A 21,934-nucleotide genomic window follows, 5' to 3' on the forward strand; every position below is an offset into this window, starting at 1 on the left:
AGAAACACGATGGTGCTTTCCCAACTGACAAGACTCACAATTGAGGCTAGACACAAAACTTAAACTAGGAACAAGACATTTTAACTTTTCCAATGAAGGATGACCTAAGCAACAATGAATTTGGAAAGGTGTGGCAGCAGTAGTGCAGGCGGTAGAAGGAGATAGCGGATCAAAGTGATAAAGTCCACTAGCTTTTCACCCTTTGCTAATTGTTTTCCTCATCTTCAAATCCTAAATAATCGCTAAATCAAGGAAGAATGTCACTGAAGAATTCATGGGTTTTGCAACTTTACTAATGAACATAAGATTGAAAGGAAATTTGGGAATGTATAAAACCGAAGGAAGAGAAATAGAAGAAGTGGGATTTATAGTCCCAATTCCCTTGACTGTAGTAGTGGATTCATTAGTAAAAGTAGTACAAGGTAAATTTGCGGGATATTGAAGAGTGGAGAAAAAGCTAGGTATACTTGTGATATGATCAGTGGCAGCGGAGTCTTTGACGCAAGGAGTAGGAGGAGAAGTACTGGATGACAAGTATACTGTGTGATTACATGTTTGGGCAAGAGATGCAATGGGAAGAGAAGCTTGTTGTAATGCTTGATATTGCTGGAATTTGGAATACTCTACCTCTCACATAAAGACAATACGTTGCCCCCACTCGACCCTAAAGGTGAGGAGTCGGTGGTGGCTGCATTGGCTGCCTCAAAAGGTTTGAAGTCAGTGGTGGCTGCATTGGCAACACGTGAATGTCTGCTGTAAAGATCCCAACACTGCTCAATACTCTGATTATTCTGTCCCCAATGAGTGCACTTGCGAGGAGTACCTCCACCTCGTCCGTCTCTACCATTACAACTACTTGAACCACCACGATAACTTTTGCGGTTGTTTGGTAGAGAACTAGATTCACTTTGTATGGCAATGGCTGTCCTCTCAGAGTCAAAGGAAAGAGCAGGAGAATGCGTGCTAAAGGAAGCACGAAGGACAAGAGAATAAACATTAACAAATGATGGCAGCTCGACACTATTGAGTATTTGGGACCAATTGCCTTAAACTCACGTCTCAAGCCTTCTAGAACATGAAGAACTGTCATTTGCTCGCTATGCTTCTGCATCTCATGAACGTCGGCAGTTATAGGTTGCTTGACGTTAAACTCCTCATGAATACGCTTTGTCTCTCCAAAATAATCTGCAATGCTCCTATCTCCTTGTTGTAACTAAAGGTACTCTTGGGATAAATCATACATATGTGTAATGTTACTAGAGTATAGAAGTTTGACATAATGCCAAATCTCCTTGCACGTACCTAGATGCATACACATTCGTGCAATCTGTGGCTCCATCAAATTCCATAAAAGGGAAACAATCAAGGCATCTTCCTGAATCCACACGTATTTTCTCTTCTTATCAGAAGAATCAGATTGTAGCAAGTGGTCAGATTTCCCTAATCCTGCTAAATAAATCCGAACAGCTTTAGACTATTGAACATAGTTCTTTCCATCCAACTTTTGAGTCATTATTTGTGGCAGTGATATAGGAAACAAATTTTTGGGATTCATAGATTCCATCCCACCACTCACAAATCAGCATTCACACCAAAAACAAGAAGAGAAATTAAAACTAATTGGGACTATCATAAACTATGTGAAGTACTAACACAATGACGGGGACGTGAACAACTCACCGATGGATATAGTGCTGCCACAGCACTCACAAATGAGCAACCACATCAAATACAAGAAGCACAATCAATAATCGAAACAATCACAAACCATGTGAAGCACTAACACAACCACGGATGAGGTGAACAAACTCACTGATGGATATAGCACTGCCACAGCCTCACAAATGAACTTATGAATGCTGCTACGGCTCCAAAAAACTCACAAGAAAGCCTTCACATACCCTAAAGAGAAATTAAAGGAATACTGTGAGTGCATGGTTGAAAATGGTTGAATTTTTGAGCAAAAAACTGGCAACAGCTTGATAATATAGTCTAGGAATCGGAGCATGGCAGAAGAAAAAAAAGAAAAAAAGTGGCCAGAACTGCACTCACGCGCCGGTGCGTGGGGTTGATCCTCTTGGCATTTGGCCAGCCCGTGGGGGTGCGTGGAGTTGTGGGGTGGGTCATCGAGGGGCGTGATTGTGGATATATGGTTGGTTTTGTGATTTAGTGTGGGATCGAGGTGGATTAGGGAAGAACAGCTGCGGGAATGGTGTTTTCCAGTGACGGCTGAGGGAAATAGGGTTTAGATAGGATCATGTTCTGATACTATGTTAAGATTTGATGTAAAATGAATGACCTAACCTGAAGATATGTCTCTCCCTCTATTTATAATACAAATTTAAATACATTCTAATGAGAATAATACCTTTACTAACTCTCAATAATTAACATACTAACACACTCAATAATAATAATACTAAAAGTCATATATAGCCTCTAACAATTCATATCGATGGTTTTTGTTGTTTGGTACTGCTCTAATTCCATATGTTGGAATTCTACAAAAAATTGACATATATCATATATTTGAGGAATAAAGTTTAGTTGGGACATCCAAGTTTGAGTTACTCTGATTGTTTCATCTTCACTGAGTTGCAATGACTTGTATCACTATTCACATATGAGATAATTGTGAATGTTAAGGGGGAGCAATCTTCCCTTGCCAATATAACCTTTAGCTTATTAAACACAAAAAACAATTCGCTTAGTTTTACAACTCTGAAATCCTGATCATCATGGTGAAATGTGATGAAGCAAGATATATGCAAGCCTTTTTAGCTCATTCCACATATTTTTGTAAACATAACTTTTGTTTCTTCTCGTTTTTTTTTTCTTCTTAATTCTACTTGTCATTGACAGAGTTCATTATAATAGTTTGATCAACTATTCAAATTGAGTCATTGAACTAATTTTTTTTTTTTAAAGATTAAATGTTAGGACATAAATAACTTAGGCTGGCTTATCTTACAGAAGAAAAAGTTGCAGTCATTATATGATGATAGAGTGAAGATTTTGGTGAAAAAAGTTTTAGCCCTTACTGGGGATCCAGAAAGGTATGTAAAGTTGGTAAGTACATAATAAGTCATACACGTTTATGGGTTTTCTACATGCATGCTCAAGCATCAGGGTTTTCATAATCATGTGTGCTAACATTTATGTTCTCCTTTTTGGTAACTAGATTATGCTATGCTGCAGCTTTTGCATATGATCTTGCTTCATTAGTTTTCAGTGACAATACATATAGACCTTTCAATTATCTATTAATTGTTGACTTCACAATTCAGTGTGTAAGAATTATTTGAACGACTGAATTTTGCAATGTATGCACCATGTAGGTGGCTTCATTGCTTTTTAACAATGCTTGTGATTCCTTGTCTCTTGACTGGGTCATTGTGACAGAATTACAGAAAATGTTCATTCATGACTGGGCTATAAAGAAGAATGCTGATATTTGCCCTTAGTAGGTGCTTGATATTGCATGCTGGAGGTTCCAAGAAAGGGAGTGGAAGGCTGCAATTGAAATGGATAAAATTCGATGAGGAGATAACAAATCTCATGCTTTTAAAGGAAATTGAACTTTTTTTAGATAAAAATGATAGAACATAACTAGAGTGGCCATGGTTGCCAAGGGAGGATCCTGACGATATGGTAGGCTTGGACATGTGGTTTGGCCTGTAGTGTTGGGCATTGTTAACCCTTGGAGGTACCAATCAAATATTGTTTTGGCCTTGAGTTCTTGATAATATGATTTGTGTATGTAGGTTCACATGAGGCATTGATGCTTTTTAGGATTGGACTTGGGCTAGCCAACTTAAGTCTGAAGGCTGGGTTCAGCCATGACCAGGCCATCATCATATGGGGTGTTGCTTTGTTAACATATTGTTGAGGCCTACCTTGAAGAATGTTCACCTGACCTCTAACTGTATGTAGGCCATATGTTATTGGTGTAAATGCTCAATAGCTTTTGCAATTGTGTTATTTTATCATGATGTGAACACTGTCAAATAGTTATTGCTTTGGCCCATTTTGTATCATTTTGTTTAGCCAGGGCTTCAAGTTTATTGGGAGTAGGGTTTGTAAAATATCATAGAGATTGAGTTGGCATTACAGTATAGACTATACAGTGTTAAGGCTTGACATACAATATGTATTTGTTAGATGCAAGACGGTAAGGATTAGATCAAATGGGAAGGAAATAGAGGTATGTGCTAGATAGTGATCTATTTGGATTCTATATGCTTATGTCCTTTACTTATGAAATGAAAATCTAAGGGGTAAGTCTGCAATGCGCAATGGTTGACATATCTGGGTTTCCAAACACACAATACCTAAACCCCTGAAAAATCAAATGCAAATTTTCAGTTACAAAAGCCAAAATTCAGGACAAATTGGAAGAGGGAACACCCGGTGAAATATGGTTTGCTGGTTAATAGCTTAGGCTTTGCAAGCATGTTGTGACTTACAGTGTGACCATGTCCGGTATGCCAGGCTCAATCGTGTGATTTGATTTGGGCTTGATGTATATTGTTAGTTCACAATCTAATAGCTTAAGCTTTGCAATCATGTGGTGACTTAGCATGGTATGACCAATGACCATGTCAAGTTTATGGTTCTACATGCCAGGCCGAACTGTGTGATTTGTTTTAGGTGTTGTGAGGTGGATGTTGATGAATCTGACATCATGTAGGAGCGGGAATTTTAATATGTTTCTACAGTAGTTGGATATGTCCACCAAATGACTTAAGCTTTTGGCCAAGTTGGAGCCTACTTGGTATGATGTCCAAATGTTACGACGTGAACAAAAAATTTCAGATAGTATCAGATCCAGGGTTTCCTGGAGTTCTAGGTCCAATTTTTCTTATTTGTGATTTACTTTATTTGTTATCCTGTGTTATTCACCTAAAAAATGCAACTCCTAGTGCACGAAACTCCCACTCCATATTGATGATTTGGATAAAGCATGATGCATCTAGCCTTACCACTATAATTAGAGAGGTTGTTTCTGCGACGTGAATCTATGTCCTTCTGGTTTTAGTGCGGTACCCTAACAATTTGGTCAAGGCTCATCCTCATCCTAAATTATTCCTCTTATTGGTTCTAGTCAGCATGTTTGTCTCCTTATGTGACTATCTGCATGTATGTGGGGAAAGTTCTTAATATGCATGGTTTGCTCAAAATCTAATTGCTTAATCTTTTTAGACCAGGCGGTGACTTGGCGTAGAGAAACATAAACTGTCCTTTTTGGTACATCATCAGCATACTGGTTTTTACTATTGGATTCATGAGTCAACCTTTTATTCTGCCAATATTTGTTTGTTTGCACCCCACCCTCATTGGTGGTATCTTAGAATCATTTGCTAGATGTGTTAGTAACCCTAGGGTTGATGATCAAAAACAAAATTTGGTGGCAAGATCTTAAGTGTGGTTATTTATGATTTGAAGTTTTGAACCTAGCAAAAAATTAGCTCAATTTAGAACATGGTTTTAAATCGCAGTAGCGGTTAGCGTAACGTAACGGTAACGGGTGTAACGGGAAGCGGGAGTAGTGGATGTTACATAGAGGGAAGCAGGTGTAACGGCTGTGAATTTTTTTGAAGCACGCACAACCTTGTGCATATTAGCGTACTTGCATGTTTTAAACTTTTAGCCATTCTTAGAAAGAGTTTTAGTGTATTTTGGATCCTTTAGTTCGAGTAACTAAGTTATTTGGTAAGGGCAACAAGTTTACATTTGTTTTAAACCGCCAATCATAGAAAATTACACGTGTGCATATTTATACTTCTCATTGTTCTTATCTGTGATAAATTATTATGTGTGCTAAATTAATTAATAAAAAAAAATTCATTATACACTCCATTAATCTATTAAACACATAAGCCATACGAATAATATAACTATAAAATAGCTAGAAAAGAAAGAAGTTGAAAAATAAAGAACATAAATATCACATTACTAAGATTATCAAAAAAAAAAAAAAAGAAAATTTCCTAACAAGTTAGCGTCTTGAAATTGTTAATTAATGCATCTATTGTGAGTATTTAAAGAAATAGTAAATTTTGTATCATTGTCATCCTCATTATAATCTTTTCCCCCTCTTGCCACTTGGTATATTGAGAATGATATATGAAAGAGAGAAAAAGTGAGAAGAAAAAATAAAAAATAAATTTTTTTTTTTTGGGCGTAATAGTCCTATAGCGGTTACGTAATGGTCGTAGCGGCCTTTACATAATTGTCGCGGTCCGTAACGGCCACTACGGCCGTGATTTTTATTCGCACCGATTTTGCGGTATGTAACGGTATCGGTAACCCAAAAAATCATTATGTAACGGCGTTACGTAACGGTCGCGGCCTTTATTTAAAACCATGATTTAGAATCACTTTTTACCTGTCATGCATTTTTGTTCAAATCGCTGGTTCTTATAAGTATCATGGTTGGTAATTGCAGTTGTATTAACTATTTTAATCTGTTCATTCATATATTGGCACGACTCTGCAGTCATTGAAGTGCATACATGGTTCCTTTTCCCTGATAGAATACAGTCTCCCAAAGCAATGATATAGGTAGCAATGTAGCACTCTATTGTGGTAGGCAATGCAGTTAATGATTTTTCTTGCTCTAATAAAAGATCTGTTTATTTAAGTTATAGTCTGACATGGCCTGATATTGGTTAGATACATATCTTCTTGCTTATGTTTTTTGCTGCTTGGACCTATATGAGTTCTTGAACCTTCATTTTTTTTTTTTTTTGGTTACCCTTTGGCTATGTATAGAGAGCCATATGGTCCAAATGATGGTACTCAAAATTAAATATAGTCATGCTTATCCAAATGTTATATTTCTAATACTTTTTCTAGACACTGAATTCAATCATTGTTGTTTCTTTTTCCAGAGAAGTGTGCTTTGAGGACTTCCTTTGGTATGTATGTCCTGAACATTTTGCTGAAGATCTCTATATTAATGTCTTAACCATCTCCGAGATATATGTTGATTAATGCTATGAATTAGAAGCTAATATTGCACAATTGGTATCATGATAGGGCGAATTCTGTTTTTTGGACTCGTGCTTTAAACATTCCTTTTCCACATTCTTATGTATTTCCACAATTTCATGAAGAGCAAGACAGTCGTACAAGCTTAAGCAAAGCTTCTGGGGCTTGCTCAAATCTTATATCCAGTGGACAGTCAATTCATGAAAAGGACGCTAAAGGTGAGCTCATTATTCTGTCATCAATTATTCATTAAAAAAATGTTACTTTTTGATACCATTTATTTAGCTGGAGGTTTTGGAGTATGCATTTTCCCACTTGGCACTACACTTCTAGTTAAAGTGATGTACAATCTTTTCATGTTAGCACTTGCTGGTCAGAGAGTTGAAAAAGGAGTAACTGGAATGGCATCCACTCCCATACAAGGGCAGGCTGTTTGGGTTGAGGGTCTTGTCCCTGGCATTGATTTTTGCAACCATGGTAACCCTGGTGTCCAATCATTTCAAGCTTCATTTACTATTCTGAAATGTCTATTTGTGCATGCACACTGACAAGGAGAGATAATATACTGCTAAGAAGTTTATTTCTTTCATATTATGTTGTTTCCATGGATTCTAATGGTGTCAGGGCCTTAGCATTTGACCCCTCTCATCAACGTCTCTCTCAAGCATTTTACCATATTTAACAGTTATATTTTCTTCTTGCCCTTGTTTGACTAGGTTCCATGGATCTTCAAGAACAATTATTAGAGAACTTTTGCATCATTTTGTTCAAATACAATTTGCATCAAAATATCTTGAGATAACTTTATGGGCTCTAGAAGGTGGTTGCCCTTAGCAACTGTATTATGGTCCTTAATAATGAATCTTTCCAGTTGGATGCTATTGGCTCTTATCTTTTTCTTGTGAATTTTAAGTTGAGCCCCATCTTTCAACATTGTATGTACTTCTGTGTCTCTATTTGTTTTCTTAATTTTGTTGTTGATGGTTGAAGTCATTACTTTTCTTTAATCGAGGTATGGATTTTGATTGTTGAATAAGAGATTCCCCATATAGAGGATCTTTTTCTTTCTCATATTGCTGATTTTTTCATGGTTTAATTTCCTAATATATTGGCGAAAGGTTCATATGTAATTTCACCTCACTTTTTTTATAATGCTGCCATCCAGATTTAAAGCCTGCGGCAACTTGGGAAGTTGATGGAACAGGACAAACAACTGCAGTTCCTTTCTCTATGTACCTTATTTCTGGTCTTATCATCCCCCTGAATTCTTGTTGTTTTGCCAAGTTAATATTTTTATTTCATTTTCTCTTCCCTTTTTGGATAAGTAACTAGGATATTTGACTGCTCATCGCGTCCCTCCCCATTTTCTTTTCCAATTGGAAAGCAGGACACAGCACATTTCAAATTGAGAAAGAAATATCAATAAGTTACGGCAACAAAGGAAATGAGGTAATTTCCGTGTTCAGCAAGGTCTCATTTTTCACACATCAAAACTATATATATTTTATTAACTCTCTTTTTACTTGGTAGAATCTTTGAACATCCTATTGGTAAGTTATCTGATTACTTCAGTGCATATCCATGCCTATATATTTGGGATGCATTTGTGTGACGGATTATGTTATGTTCTTGATTGATTTATGCCTATTTGTTGAAAACTGAGATCAGATTATCAAGTTGGATTGTCAATTTTTAGATAACACATTTGTCAGTCTGCTTGGATATAATGATAGTGGGAATCAGTTATGGTTTTCTTCATTTCTTCACTCGTTCTATAACTGCTATGAAAATAAAGATGTAATCCCAAGAGGGGGGTGAATTGGGTATTTAAAAATTATTTAGCGGAATCTGAGTTTATTTTAAACCTTTTTATTTGTACCAATCAAAGCCTCACTCCAATATCAATCAAAAAATTCTAATCAGTGAACATACTATACCAATAGACAATCCTAGGTATATAAGAAACTGAAAATAGAATTCAAATTTTTACCTTCAGTGATTTCAGCAATCAGTCCTGAATTCCAACAACCAAGTATTTTCTTAAGACAAGAATTCAATACTATAAATCAGGTAGATTAGCTACCTGTGCTTTGAACAATTAATCAACCACAATAACTTAACTTCAACCAATTATTGCTAAATTCAAATATCAGTATTGGTCTGAATTTTCAGCCAGGAATATAAACCATACAAATCACCAATTTAATAACTTGAAGCAAACACAATCAAAACTCAGCGTTCAGCAAGTTTCCCAGCAAATTCAGAGCATACACGCAGATTATAAAGTGCATAATTTAAAAGATAGGGAAAGAAGAGCGAACACCGTATTTTTTACAAGGTTCGGCTTACCACCTCCATCCTTGCCTCATGCAATGTGCTGTGAGGATTTCCTTTACCACTCCATTCAATAGGTGGAGTATCCCTCTCTCCGTTGGTAGCTGCAGACCCCTCTCTAACGAGAACACCCTCTTGCTAGGCAATGATTCAAAACCCTGAACTGTCAGTTTGTAAAACAAGCAATACAAATAGTTCATACAATAAAAATACTCTCAGAAGAGCGGAATTTGTACAAGATAAAGCACTATATACTTCAAGAAATCAATATAGAGTTGAAGCTCACAAAGATATCTAAAGTATTCTGATTGTAGGATGAAGAATTTAGAAAATCAAATCAGAATTTTGTCTAGGGCTTTCAGCAAGAACTCACAGCAGTTTATTGGAATGTATATCAAGAGAATAGCAAAGATTTGAATTGTATGTGTGAGTATTGGTTACCCTAATTTGTGAAAAAGTAATCTTTGTATAGAGTAGGAAAGATTGTTACTGTTTTCCCCAAGTTTGGAAACCAAATCATTCAAATTTGGAAAGAAATCAATGCTGTTAATAAGTTTAAAACATAGACTTCAGCCGCCTGAACCATGAGGTCAGTTGCGTGAACTAATTCAAACTAGCGCTCCAGAATAGGCAGTAGTAGTTCAGTAGCCTAACCTCGAGAGTTCAATTGCTTGACCCTGTTCTGTTTCCTTATTAACACTTAAGTAGCATATCAGCCGCCTGATAGATAATCATCAGTCGCCTATACACTATACTACTTAGTGTTTTTTATATTTTGATTCCAAAACTTGTTTTTGTTAACTTTGAAATGTATTTTGGACCTTATAAAAATATTTTCCATATTCTAAATTAGGTCTCTAAGTCCAGAATAAATTTTAAGAGCTTCGAACACAATATTGAACTTAGAAGTACTTACATGAGACTCTAAAAATATAAATACAAATAAATTCCTAAGTCTTCATGTCGTATAGCTTCAATAATTGTCCAAGCTTTGATCAACTCTTCAATACACTTCATATTCCTCATGACTTGTAGCTTTGAGTTTAAGCTTCATTCAATCTTGTCAAGTAGAATCATTTTACTTTGTAAAACACTTGATTCCTGAAACTTAAAAACACAATAAGTAACCTTAATTTGTTATCATCAAAACGAGATTAAGTCTTGTTAGGCCAACATATTAGATCCCTATCTTAACAGCCACTAGCTAATTGCTAACTATTGAACTTCTTCTTCTTATTATTTTTTGGCTGGATAAAAAGGGTAGGAGGTGACAACTCATGGAAATCCTCTTTTAATGTGATCGTTAGAGCTCCTACCCATTTGGAAGGGGAGGCCAAGAGGGACTTAGTTGGACAAGTTTTTAATGGACCATGGACCCTTTCCATTGGGCTGTTTGTTGGAGCTGGAGGCACTACCTAAGGCCATTGAGCCATAGCCTGATAGAGCCCCAACGAGAGCAAAGTGGAATAGAGTTGGTGGCCAAAGATTAAAGACCATGAGTTAAAGTCTAACCATGTGACTGCTTCCTCGGGTTCGAACACATAATATCTCATCCTCTTAACCACATTGGGACTAAGCCGCTATCACTATTGAATGATTCAACTTTGTCCCTGCTTTTTGTACCACATTCTCCCTCCCCTTAACCACATCCTTGCCCTCAAGGATGAAAATTAGAAACTTGAATTCGTACGGAATGGACCAATCTGTTAGGAAAGGACATAGCTCTCTGCTTTTTACTTCTTTCCCAATGTGGACCTTCATTGAAATTGAAATAGCTTATTCCATATTCGTTTTTATCAAAACCTGCCTTATATTGCTAAAGTTGCACCTTAGTTATGACTTATGAGGCACTCTGGATTCTTGTAATCATGCTCAAGCATATCCTCCATCATGCGCCTAAGAGCCCTTCATTTGAGCAACTTGCGCTAATCCTCTTGTATGTATGTTTTGAGTTCTTTCCTTCTTAACTTTGGAGCTAGGTATATGATTTTCTCAGAAACAGTTGGAGCTCCTCTTAGCTTTTTCTGATGCTGTAGATGTTGACAATGGTGATTGCTTTATACTAGAATTGTCTTCTTTATAAATTTCATACCCACATTAGCAATTTCTCCGGGGCCATTTTCTACTGCAACTGTTCCCAATTCCTGAACACTTCTTTAGCTTCCCATTTATAAACTGTGCCAATACCTTGATTTTCTTAATCCGAATCTTCCATTTCTAATAGTTTCTTCATCTTTTTGTCTAAAAGAAATTCCAATTTTTTGTTGTTGTTTTTTGTTTGCTTGTTTGTATTTTTTTTGTTTTTTCTTTTTCCACAGTACTCTTTTTGTTTGTGCCTCCAATTTGTCATTAATCTTTTTGTATTCTCACCCATCTTCTTCCTCCATCAGCAAGAAACACATTTGTGTACACAGACATTTTGATCATCACAAAAGACGAAGTTACCTTATCAAGCTTCTCATTTAGTTTGCATCTTGGAGAGAATGGTGAGTGATTAGTTCTTGAGTGAATGAGAAAATATGATAGCTAGATCGCTGGGCCCTTGACATAATCTTTCATAGTTACACTGGTTTAAAACTACTTTGATCCCCCAAAGGTTTTATCACTCTAGTACCAATTTCCATGCCCTTGATCACATAGATGACTAAGATGCGGCAATTCAAGAGAAATAGACGCATGCACACACATGTGCTTGTGCGTCTCTCTCTTTACCAATTTTTTATGTCTTTGACCACATAGATGGCAAAAGGATTGTAATTCAAGAGAAATAGAGGCACACACTGACACACGCTCAAGACATAATACAATTCTGAGTTTGCTTGGGGAAGCTTGGGTTGAGGCAATATAAATAACAACTCAATTATCACACATCAACTCCATAGGTTGAGAATGTGAAAAAGCTACTTCTTCCAACATGTTCTTCAACCAAACAAGTACAAAACTTCAAATGTAGTATAGCCTTGTACTCTTAACTTTACAATTGACCTGACCACCACAGTTTGTTTCATACTCTTCCAAGAAACCAAATTACCACTAACAAAGATAGAGTATTCGGTTGTGGATCTTCAGTTGGAAGATGACTTGGCCCAGTCAGCATCTATATATCCCTGAATATGAGTGCATCCCCAATCCTGAAATAAGAAACCTCTTCCTGATACACCTTTGACATATCTCAAAATGCGAATTATTGCATCTCAGTTTCTAGTTTTCGGAGAATCGAGAAACTAACTCACTATACTTGTTGTGAAAGATATATTTGGTTGAGTGATTGTGAGATAATTTAACTTTCCAACAAGTTTGGATCGCAGCAACCCAGTCTCATTTAAAAATCAATAACATATTTTCTCTATGAGGAGACCGTTCCTATATAAGAGCTTGGTACTTCTATACGTAAGAAGTACTCCAATGGTCCCAAATCCTTGGTCTGAAATTTAGTTTGTAAGAAAAGCTTTAGATCTTGGATGCCTTGATCATCATCTCCAGTAATCACAATATCATCCATATACACAATAAGCAAAATCCTGCTAGATGGAGTATGGTGATAAAATATAGAGTGATCCATAATCCATTGCACACCATGGAGGCCAAACTCAACTACGACAACATTGAATCTAGCAAACAATGCTCTCGAAGACTTTTAAACCGCATAATGATTTCTTGAGTTGACACACTAATCTTGCCACCCCCCCCCCCCCCCCCGGGGTGGAGCAACAAACTCGAGTGGCTGCTCCTTATAGACCTCCTCCTAAAGATTATTCTCTAGGGAAGAGACTTACTAAGGTCAACTAAACTTAAGGAATCTGAGTAGTGTGGTGTAGACTCAAAAAAGGTAACATCAGCAAAGACAAAGAATCAATGTAAAAAGGGGCTATAACATCGATATCCCTTTTGAGTTAAGGAATACCCCATAGAAATACATTTGATAGCACGAGAATCCAACTTATCAGTTCTTAGAGTTAACTGATGGACAAAAGACATACAAACAAATATATGAGGAGGAAGGGAGAATAGAGGAACCTTAGGGAAGATAACTGAATATAGGATTTTACCACCAAGGACAAAGGATGGCATTTTATTAATGAGAGATCCAATAGTGAGCACAACATCACTCCAAAAAACTTTGGGGACATTTAGTTGATATAATAGGGTACGAGTGACTTAGAGAATATGGGGCTGGTCCTATTTGGCAATGGGAAATTATCATCAGTAAGGAAATGGTTGAGGGGCTGGTAGTTGATGACGAGCCGAAGCTTTCCTCAAGATTATTTTTTTTTTCTATTTTGCAGCTCCATGTTGAAGTACTCCACATTATCACTATGAAGTATTTTGACTGGCTTATCAAACTGAGTCTTTATTTGAAAACAGAACGTACAAAAGATATTAAACAACTTTGAACATCTTTCATTTAAATACAACCAACCCATCTTGAAGTAGTCATTGACAAATGTAAATCCCAATTTTGATGTGATGCAACTTGGACCCTAAACATTCGAATGGACTTGCATGAAAGGACTATTTGAATATTTGTTGACCTGGCCAGCAAAGGGAATGCGATGATGTCTTCCTAACTGACGAGACTCACACTCAAGACTAGACGCAAAACTCAAGGTAGGATTTAGTTGTTTCAATTTGTCCAAGGACGGAATGGATTTGAAGTGGTGTAGCATTGGCTGTGCAGGAAATGGGATAAGAGAGCAACTCAAATTAGTAAACTCCACGAGCCTCACATCCTGTGGCAATTGTCTTCCTCGTCTTCAGATCCTGAATAATCATAGAATCAGGAAAGAAGATTATAGGACAATTTAGTGCCTTTCTAAGCTTACTAACTGACATGATAGAAAGGGGACTTAGGAATGTACAAAACAGAAGAAAGAGAGATGGAGTGAGTAGGATTTACTGTTCCTATCCCCTTAATAGTAGTTGTGGACCCATCAACAAAGGTAACTTGAGGTTGATTTTTAGGATATTGGAGGGCAGAAAAGAAGTTGGTTACACCTGCCATATGGTTTGTAGAAGCAAATTCGATCATCAAAGGACTGGGAGAGATACTAGATGACATACAAACTATAGGATGACCCTTCTAAGAGAAAGATGCAATGTAATGAGATGCTTGATACTGTAGGAACCTTGAATACTCTTCCTTTGAAATAGTTATAGTACGTTGTCCACTCAAACAAGTGCTTGAAAGTGGAAACGTACTTTTGGGATTTGGCAACTCCATCCCAGAACACACACAGCCTAAATACAGTAGCAAATAGAAATACCCAGTGAACAACATCCTCTTGGAATTCATGGACACCATCCCAATGCACAACGTTTGACAACCGGAGCAAACCACAAGCACACGATGAACAATATAAAAATGAATCAAGAACACAACAATACCACTGTTTCAGGCCTCAGTGTATTCAATAAACATTGACCAAGAGCTTCAGGCATTAGAAAACAATCACTCCTGGAATGCTGGACATGAGCAACTAAAAAGGTGGTATCTTTGGACAAAAGAAGATGACAAAGAACTTGGTATTATGGTGTAGGGAAGGATTCAAGAAATTTGGGAGGAAATTGGAGCAAAATGGCTGCTCAAAAGACTCACGTGCCGGCATGTGAGGTCAGCACTGCCGGCTTTCAGCTGTGGAGGCTCCTCTGGCTGTGAAATTTTGCAGGCTGGCAGATTGGCAGGTTCTGTGGCTTGTTATGTGGTTAGTTTTGCAAAATATGAGCTATTTATTGAGTTTTTGATGAGGAAAGAAGCATCCAGGATTTTTCCTGCGACTGCAGCTTTTTTCCAGGAACTTCTGAACTTGCTCCTGGACTTGGTGATGCAGATGATCCTTCTACAGCAGCAGGTTTGCATGGTATTATGATGTTTAGGGTTTGATTTAGCTGCGGTCATGCAATTAGGGTTTAGGTTGGATCTTACTTTGACACCATGTTGAATAATTGGGTAAAATGGAAGACCTAACATCAGTGATTGGTGCCCTCTATTTATAATATATGTCAAGTACAATACCAATGACCATAATACCCTTACTAACTCACACTTACTAACATAACTCTAACACATACTAATAATACCAAATGACCAAATAACCATTAACACTATCTAATTCTGTAAGAGAACAATTCTGGGTTTGAGAGAGAGAGGGAGGGAGGGAGAGAACAATTCTGGGTTTAAGAGAGAAAAAGAGAACAATTTCTAACTAGTTATGTAAGAGAGCTTGCAATAGAATTCTGGGTTTACTTGGATAATAATAACTAGAATCTGCTTTCGGTTTCTCATTACTGTAACTCTTGAATCATTTGGATCCCTATCTTAAACTAATTCTGCTCTTAGATCTGTACCATCACTGCCACCGACGATTATTAAACTTTGTTTGTGAGCACTAATGTTCATATTTGATTGTGGATTGGCTTAGAGAGCTAGGGAGGGAGGGAGTGAACAGTTCTGGGTTTGAGAGAGAAAGAAAGAACAATTTCTAACCAATTCTGTAAAAGAGCTTGCAATACAGTTCTGGGTCTACTTCGACAATGATAACTAGAATCAGCTTCTAGTTTCTCACTACAGTAACTCTTGGATGTCTTGGATCCCTATCTTAAACTAATTCTGCTCTTAGATCTGTACCATTACTGCCACTGACTATTAATTATTAAACTTCCTTAGTGATCACTAATTAAGTTTAGATTGCTTAGGGCAGGTCGTGTGTTTTTTAGCTTTTGCTTTGTTGTCTATGTGAAATAAATTTGCATCCCAAAAAAAAAAAAAAAAAAAAAAAGCTCGGACTTGCACTTTTCCTGTGTAACACAAATTATCTTTGTATACACAGCTGGTCCCAAACCCAGATTAAGGAGCAGGTTTGCATTAGATTGTTGACAGCCAGCGTAAAACTTGTTAAATCCTTATCATGAATCCTTACCAAATCCACCTGGGTCAAGGGAATAGGCTGGGTAAGTATAGAAGGGAGAGGTGAAATTAGGATGTGTTCCCAAGAGGGGAGGTGAATTGGGTCATTTAAAAATTATTCGCGGAATTTTAAATACTTCAACCCTTAACTATTCAACCTTCCAATATATATAGATGTATATATGTAGATATGCAACAATCAAAACTATGTTAATTACAAGCCTTTAGATATAAATATGGATATACAAATTGAATTTACAATATGAGATAATACATTTAGTTGATCACTTGTTCGTATTATAACTTTCAGCTTGATTCAAGAAGATTCACAACATTGTACTCAAGAATAAATTCAGTGATTGATTTATGCCTTAATAAAAATCAATATTAAGATCTAACTTTGAGCACATGTATTTTCTTTCAAAATAGATTTTGTAAAGTACTTGTTTAGCTTCAGCACGTATACTTTATTCAAAAAATATGTTCACAAACAAGTTAATCCTCAGATTATTTATTTTCAAACTCAAAGTTATAAACTTTTGTGAATGGAAAAATCAATGCTTTGCTCGTACAACTGATATATATTTGATCTCAAACAAAATATGTTCAGCAAGTTCACTATGTTTAACAAGATTCCTCTTTTCAACAGGTTTTCAAATATTTAGCTCAACCTCAAATATTCAACAAGATTTAATATTGAGCATGAGATAATATTCAGCAAGTTCTTATAAAAATAAAATCATGCACGCAATTTATAACTTGTAAAAAATAAAAAGAGTAGGGAAGAAGAAGCTGAACACCGTTGTTTTTACATGGTTTTGCCACAACCTACGTCCTTGCCTCCTACAATACGCTGCGAAGATTTCCTTTACCAATTTCGTTACCAGGTGAAGTTACAACCTCTCTCCCTCAAAGGTGGAGTTAGCCTCTCTAACGAGAATCCCCTCTCGCTAGGCAACGATTTAATCCCCCGAACTGTCAAAAATGCAAGAAACAACAAATACTTGCTTGTACAAGAAAAAGCTCCTTAAACGAGCAGATTAGTACACGTTAGATTCAAAAATAATACTTCAAAAATAATATGAAAGTTGAAGCTCGAAGTACATCACCAGAATTGATTGAAAGATGTGAGTTTTGAATATCAAATCAGTCTTTTCCAAGTGAAAGAATCAAGAACACAACAGTAGTCTTTCAACAAAGAGAATACAAGAGAGTTGTGCGTGCCGTTGCTTTTCAATTTGTGTTCTTGCCCTAATGTGTGAGAATAATATGTTTAAATAGAGCACTAGGGTTTTAAAAAAACTTTCCCTTGAATTTTCTCTCAATTTGGAAACCATTCACGCAAGATTTGGAAACAAGATCAGCGCTGTTCAACGTTTAAACACTTGCATCAGTCGCCTGTTCCCGAAGGGTCAATAAAATCAGCGTATTTTGAAAGTTAGAATGAGGTCAGTCAACTGTGCCCGATAGGTCAGTCGCCTGTGCCTATTTTGTTTGAATATTTTCAAACATAGAAGCACCACAGTCGCCTAATGGTTTATCATTAGTCGCTTTTCCTTTCAGAAAACTTGTTTTTCAATGATTATGGTTCCAAACTTAATTCATATATTTGAAAACTCATTTTTGACTTTGAGAAAATATTTTCCATGAATAAAATTAGGTATCTAAGTCCAATGACATTTCCTTGGAGCTTCAATCAATGAGTATTAAGTTTTGAAGCACTTACATGAGACTTTCATATGATTTTCCTATCTTAGTGTCTAAGTCTTCATGTTGTGAAGCTTCCAATATGTGCTTTATGCACCGCTTCAAGGAGCTTCATGTCTCACATGACTTGAACTTTCATGTTTATCATGTCTCATTGCCTTAAGTGTAATTTTCCATTCAAATTCTTCAAGTATGTCCAGTTGAAATCATAAGATCACTTAAGTCCTGAAACTCAAACTTGCATAGACATGTTAAGTAACCTTAATTTGTTATCATCGAAATGAGATTAAGCCTTCTTAGACCAACAAGAGGGCTAAGAAGTTAGCACAAGAAACTAGGATTAGATCAGCAACCTAGAATATAGGGACACTTACGGGTAAAAGCATGAAAATAGTGGAAACAATGTTTAGAAGGAAAACTAACTTAATTTGCCTTAAAGAGACGAAATGGGGGAGAAAGCTAGAGAAATTGAAAAATCAGGATTTGAACTCTGGTACATTAGAAAAGAGAAACATAAAAAACGGGGTGGGAATCCTTATAGACAAAGACCTAAAAGATAATGTAGTAGATGCTAAAAGAATAAGGGACATGATCATTAAAATCAAGACAATTCTAGACATAGAGATAGTAAATGTCATTAGTGCATATGCTCTCCTAATAGGCTTAGATAAAATCCTTAAATGACAATTTTGGGAAGATATGGATAGTATTTTATAAAGGATAGCAATGTTTGAAAAGATATTCATTGGAGCTGATTTGAATGACACATTGAAAAGGATAAATATAGGTTATGAGAGGACACATGGAGGCCATGGATATGGAGAAAAAAATGTAGACTCGGATATAATTTTTGACTTTGCCATGTCTTATGATTTGGTTATACTAAACACTTGCTTTATAAAAAGAGAAGAACATTTAATAACTTTCAAAAGTGGGAAAAATAAGAGCCAAATCGATTTCTTTTTGACTAGGAAGGGATTGTCTATCTTGTAAGAATTGTAAAGTTATACTAGGTGAAAGTTTGACTACACAACATAGAGTTCTAGTATTAGATATACATACTAAAAAATGGAAGAGAGTAACACAAATCAACACAAGAGGACTAATTGTTGGAGCTTGAAGGGAGAAATATAATAAAATTCAAAGATAAAATGATCAAAGAGTGTGATTGGACAATAGGGGGTAAGGTAGATGCAAATACTGTTTGGAATAGGATGACTAATTTTATCGTAAAGATAATAAAAGATTTTAGATGAGTCTAAAGGAAGATAGTCGGGTAGTAAAGGAGGTGGGATCAAGAAGTTCTAGAAAGCTGTTAAGACAAAAAGAAATTGGTATAAAACATGGCAATGTTGTAGAAATATAGAAAACCTTGAAAAGTATAAAGAGGCAAGAAAAAAATTCGAAAAAGGTTATTAGTGAAGCTAAACGTAGAGCTTATAATACTTTATATACTAGACTAAATACAAAAGAAGGAGAAAGAGACATTTATAAACTTGCCAGAGATAGAGAAAAAAAATGTAAAGGTATATAAAATGCATGAAGGATGAGAATGATAATGTCTTAACCAAAGAAGACATAAAAGAGGCAGGGAAGATACTTTGATAAGCCGTTTAATAAAATCCAAAATTAAAGCTTGAACTTGGAAGGGACAAATGAGGAAAAGACTAAAAAGAAGATTATTTATTTATTTATTTTGAAAAATTGGAGTCCTTGAAATTAACATGGCTTTAAAAATGATGAAAAGTGGGAAATCTATAGGACCAGATAACATATCAATTGAAGTTTGGAAAGGTCTAGAGGATAAAGAACATATATGGTTAACTAATCTATTCAACACTATTATAAAAACCAAGAAAATGTTGGAGGAATGGAGGAAAAGCACTTTAATACCTTTATACAAAAACAAAGGCCATATTCAAAGTTGTAAAAGCACTTTAATACCTTTATACAAAAACAAAGGCCATATTCAAAGTTGTAATTACTATTGCGGAATTAAGATTATGAGTCATATGATGAAACTATGGGAAAGAGTAATTGAACAAAGAATAAGACTAGAAATGAGGGTTTTAGAGAATCAATTTGGTTTATGCCTAGGAGGTTGACAACAAAAGCTATTTATTTTTTAAGAAGATTAATAGAAAAGTTTAAGGAAAATAAGAGTGTCTTGCATATGGTTTTTATTGTTGGAGGATTGTTGTCCTTTCTTAGGAGGGATAGTTGTTCTTTGCCCTTAAATTCTTTGGGGGTTTATTCTTGCAAATCTTTCTTTAATATTTTGACTAGTGCTAACGTCTCCTTTCTGCTCCATAAAAAGTATTTGGAAGGCCAAAATTCCCTAAAAAAATAATGCTTTTATTTGATTGGTTGTTCTTAATATAGTTAACACTTAACAATTTGTTGCAGATTAGGAGCCTTTGACCACACTCTCCTGATGTGTGTTCATTATGGTTGACAGTTCAGAAACAGCTTTTTCATCTGTTTTGGCACTGCACTTTTGCTTGGAATATTTGGAATAAGCTTTTTGGTCTATTGGGAGAGGATTGGGTTTACTTAAGAGTCAGTGGAGGATTTGTTGGTCATCTCATTTTCTGGTTTTGGTAGAAAAAGCAAGAATATAGATGCTTTGTGGAGATGTGTGATTTTTGCAGTGCCATGGGGATTACGGCTGGAACGAAATGTTCATATATTTACAAGGAAAAAGTTGAATTTCTCTTCCATTATTTAGTCTCACTAAGGTGTGCTGCTGCTGGTTGCTTTAAAGGAGTGAGGTTCTCTAATATCCAATGGCATTGGCTAGCTTTGTTATTTTGATTGTTGCTTTTTATCTTCTTGTTTTCCATTCTTTTTTAGGTGGATTTCTTATTCTCCTCTTTGTACATGCTTTCTAAACCAATGAAAAATTCATCTTCTTTTATTATTTTAAAAAAACAAATATGATAAGTGGTCAATTAGAGACGATTTTGCTGGCTTATATGGGAAAAAAACCTAATTTTTAGATTTTATATTATTTTGTTCTTTTTATGTTAGTGACAAGGAAATTAATTGTTTGTGCGCTTGTGCTTTTGCATGCTCATTTGCTAAAATCTTGTTTTCTTTTCAATACAGGGAGCTTATGCTGCTTTTTGAATCACTGCATGAGTAAATGTAAAGCACTCATTAACCTTGCAATTTACTGTAATTGATTTGCATTTGTTGCAGGAACTGCTCTATCTGTATGGATTTGTCATTGAAAACAATCCCGATGACTATCTCATGGTAATTCCTTCTCATTATATCTCTACTCCTCATATATGCCTGGTGCCAACTCATTGTAACTTGCACAGACCCTTTTTTTTTTTGGGGGGGGGGGCGGGGGGGAGGCTACATTCCTCTTAGATAATATGCCTAAATATATTTGCAAGAGATGACCAATACCTGGTCACACAAAAATGAGTAATGTAAATAAAGTCAACAGGTTCATTATCCAGTAGAAGCACTTCAGAGTGGCCCATTTGCAGACTCCAAAGCACAACTTCTTGAAGCACAGGTCAGCCTTCCATTTGTTTTGATAACACATTATTATTATGTTAATTTTTAAAGGATTAAAGGATATTGTCCTATGATGGGTTGCTGTTTTCTTTAGTTTATAAATGTGCATTATCAAATATTTGTAAGTGGCATAAGCCTGATTCATGTTTGCAGAAGGCAGAGATGAGGTGTCTTTTACCCAGGAGCTTGCTAGATCATGGTTTTTGCTCTGCAGGCACTCCGAAGGGAAACAGTGTTCAGTGCAAAGTGGATCGAGTTTGCAGCTATAGTTGGAGTGGCCAGCGCAGGATGCCAACTTACTCAAATAAGCTTGTTTTTTCTGAGGATTTCTTAACTGCTTTGAGGACCATAGCCATGCAAGAGAACGAGCTCTTTCAGGTTTCATCAATGCTGGAAGAGGTGTGGTCTTTATTTGCAACTGTTTTCTCCTTTGTTTATTTGGCTATTTTTGTATCAGATAGTAGT

General features: G+C 36.1%; 1 protein-coding gene across 2 annotated transcripts in view; it reads left to right on the forward strand.

Annotated features, from left to right (window-relative positions):
* LOC131166827 (ribosomal lysine N-methyltransferase set10) overlaps positions 1-21,934 on the forward strand; it is a 94,371-nt gene that overhangs the window by 41,039 nt on the left and 31,398 nt on the right. For both annotated transcript variants that reach the window (XM_058125415.1, XM_058125416.1), the window contains 9 exons: positions 2,974-3,056; positions 6,894-6,920; positions 7,042-7,211; positions 7,357-7,470; positions 8,159-8,239; positions 8,381-8,442; positions 21,140-21,196; positions 21,396-21,467; positions 21,623-21,868. In XM_058125415.1, coding sequence (XP_057981398.1) covers positions 2,974-3,056; positions 6,894-6,920; positions 7,042-7,211; positions 7,357-7,470; positions 8,159-8,239; positions 8,381-8,442; positions 21,140-21,196; positions 21,396-21,467; positions 21,623-21,868 — 912 coding nt within the window. The remainder of the gene's footprint in view (positions 1-2,973; positions 3,057-6,893; positions 6,921-7,041; positions 7,212-7,356; positions 7,471-8,158; positions 8,240-8,380; positions 8,443-21,139; positions 21,197-21,395; positions 21,468-21,622; positions 21,869-21,934) is intronic.

The sequence above is a fragment of the Malania oleifera genome, chromosome 10 (assembly GCF_029873635.1).
Source record: "Malania oleifera isolate guangnan ecotype guangnan chromosome 10, ASM2987363v1, whole genome shotgun sequence".
In the NCBI taxonomy this organism is placed as follows: Eukaryota; Viridiplantae; Streptophyta; class Magnoliopsida; order Santalales; family Ximeniaceae; genus Malania; species Malania oleifera.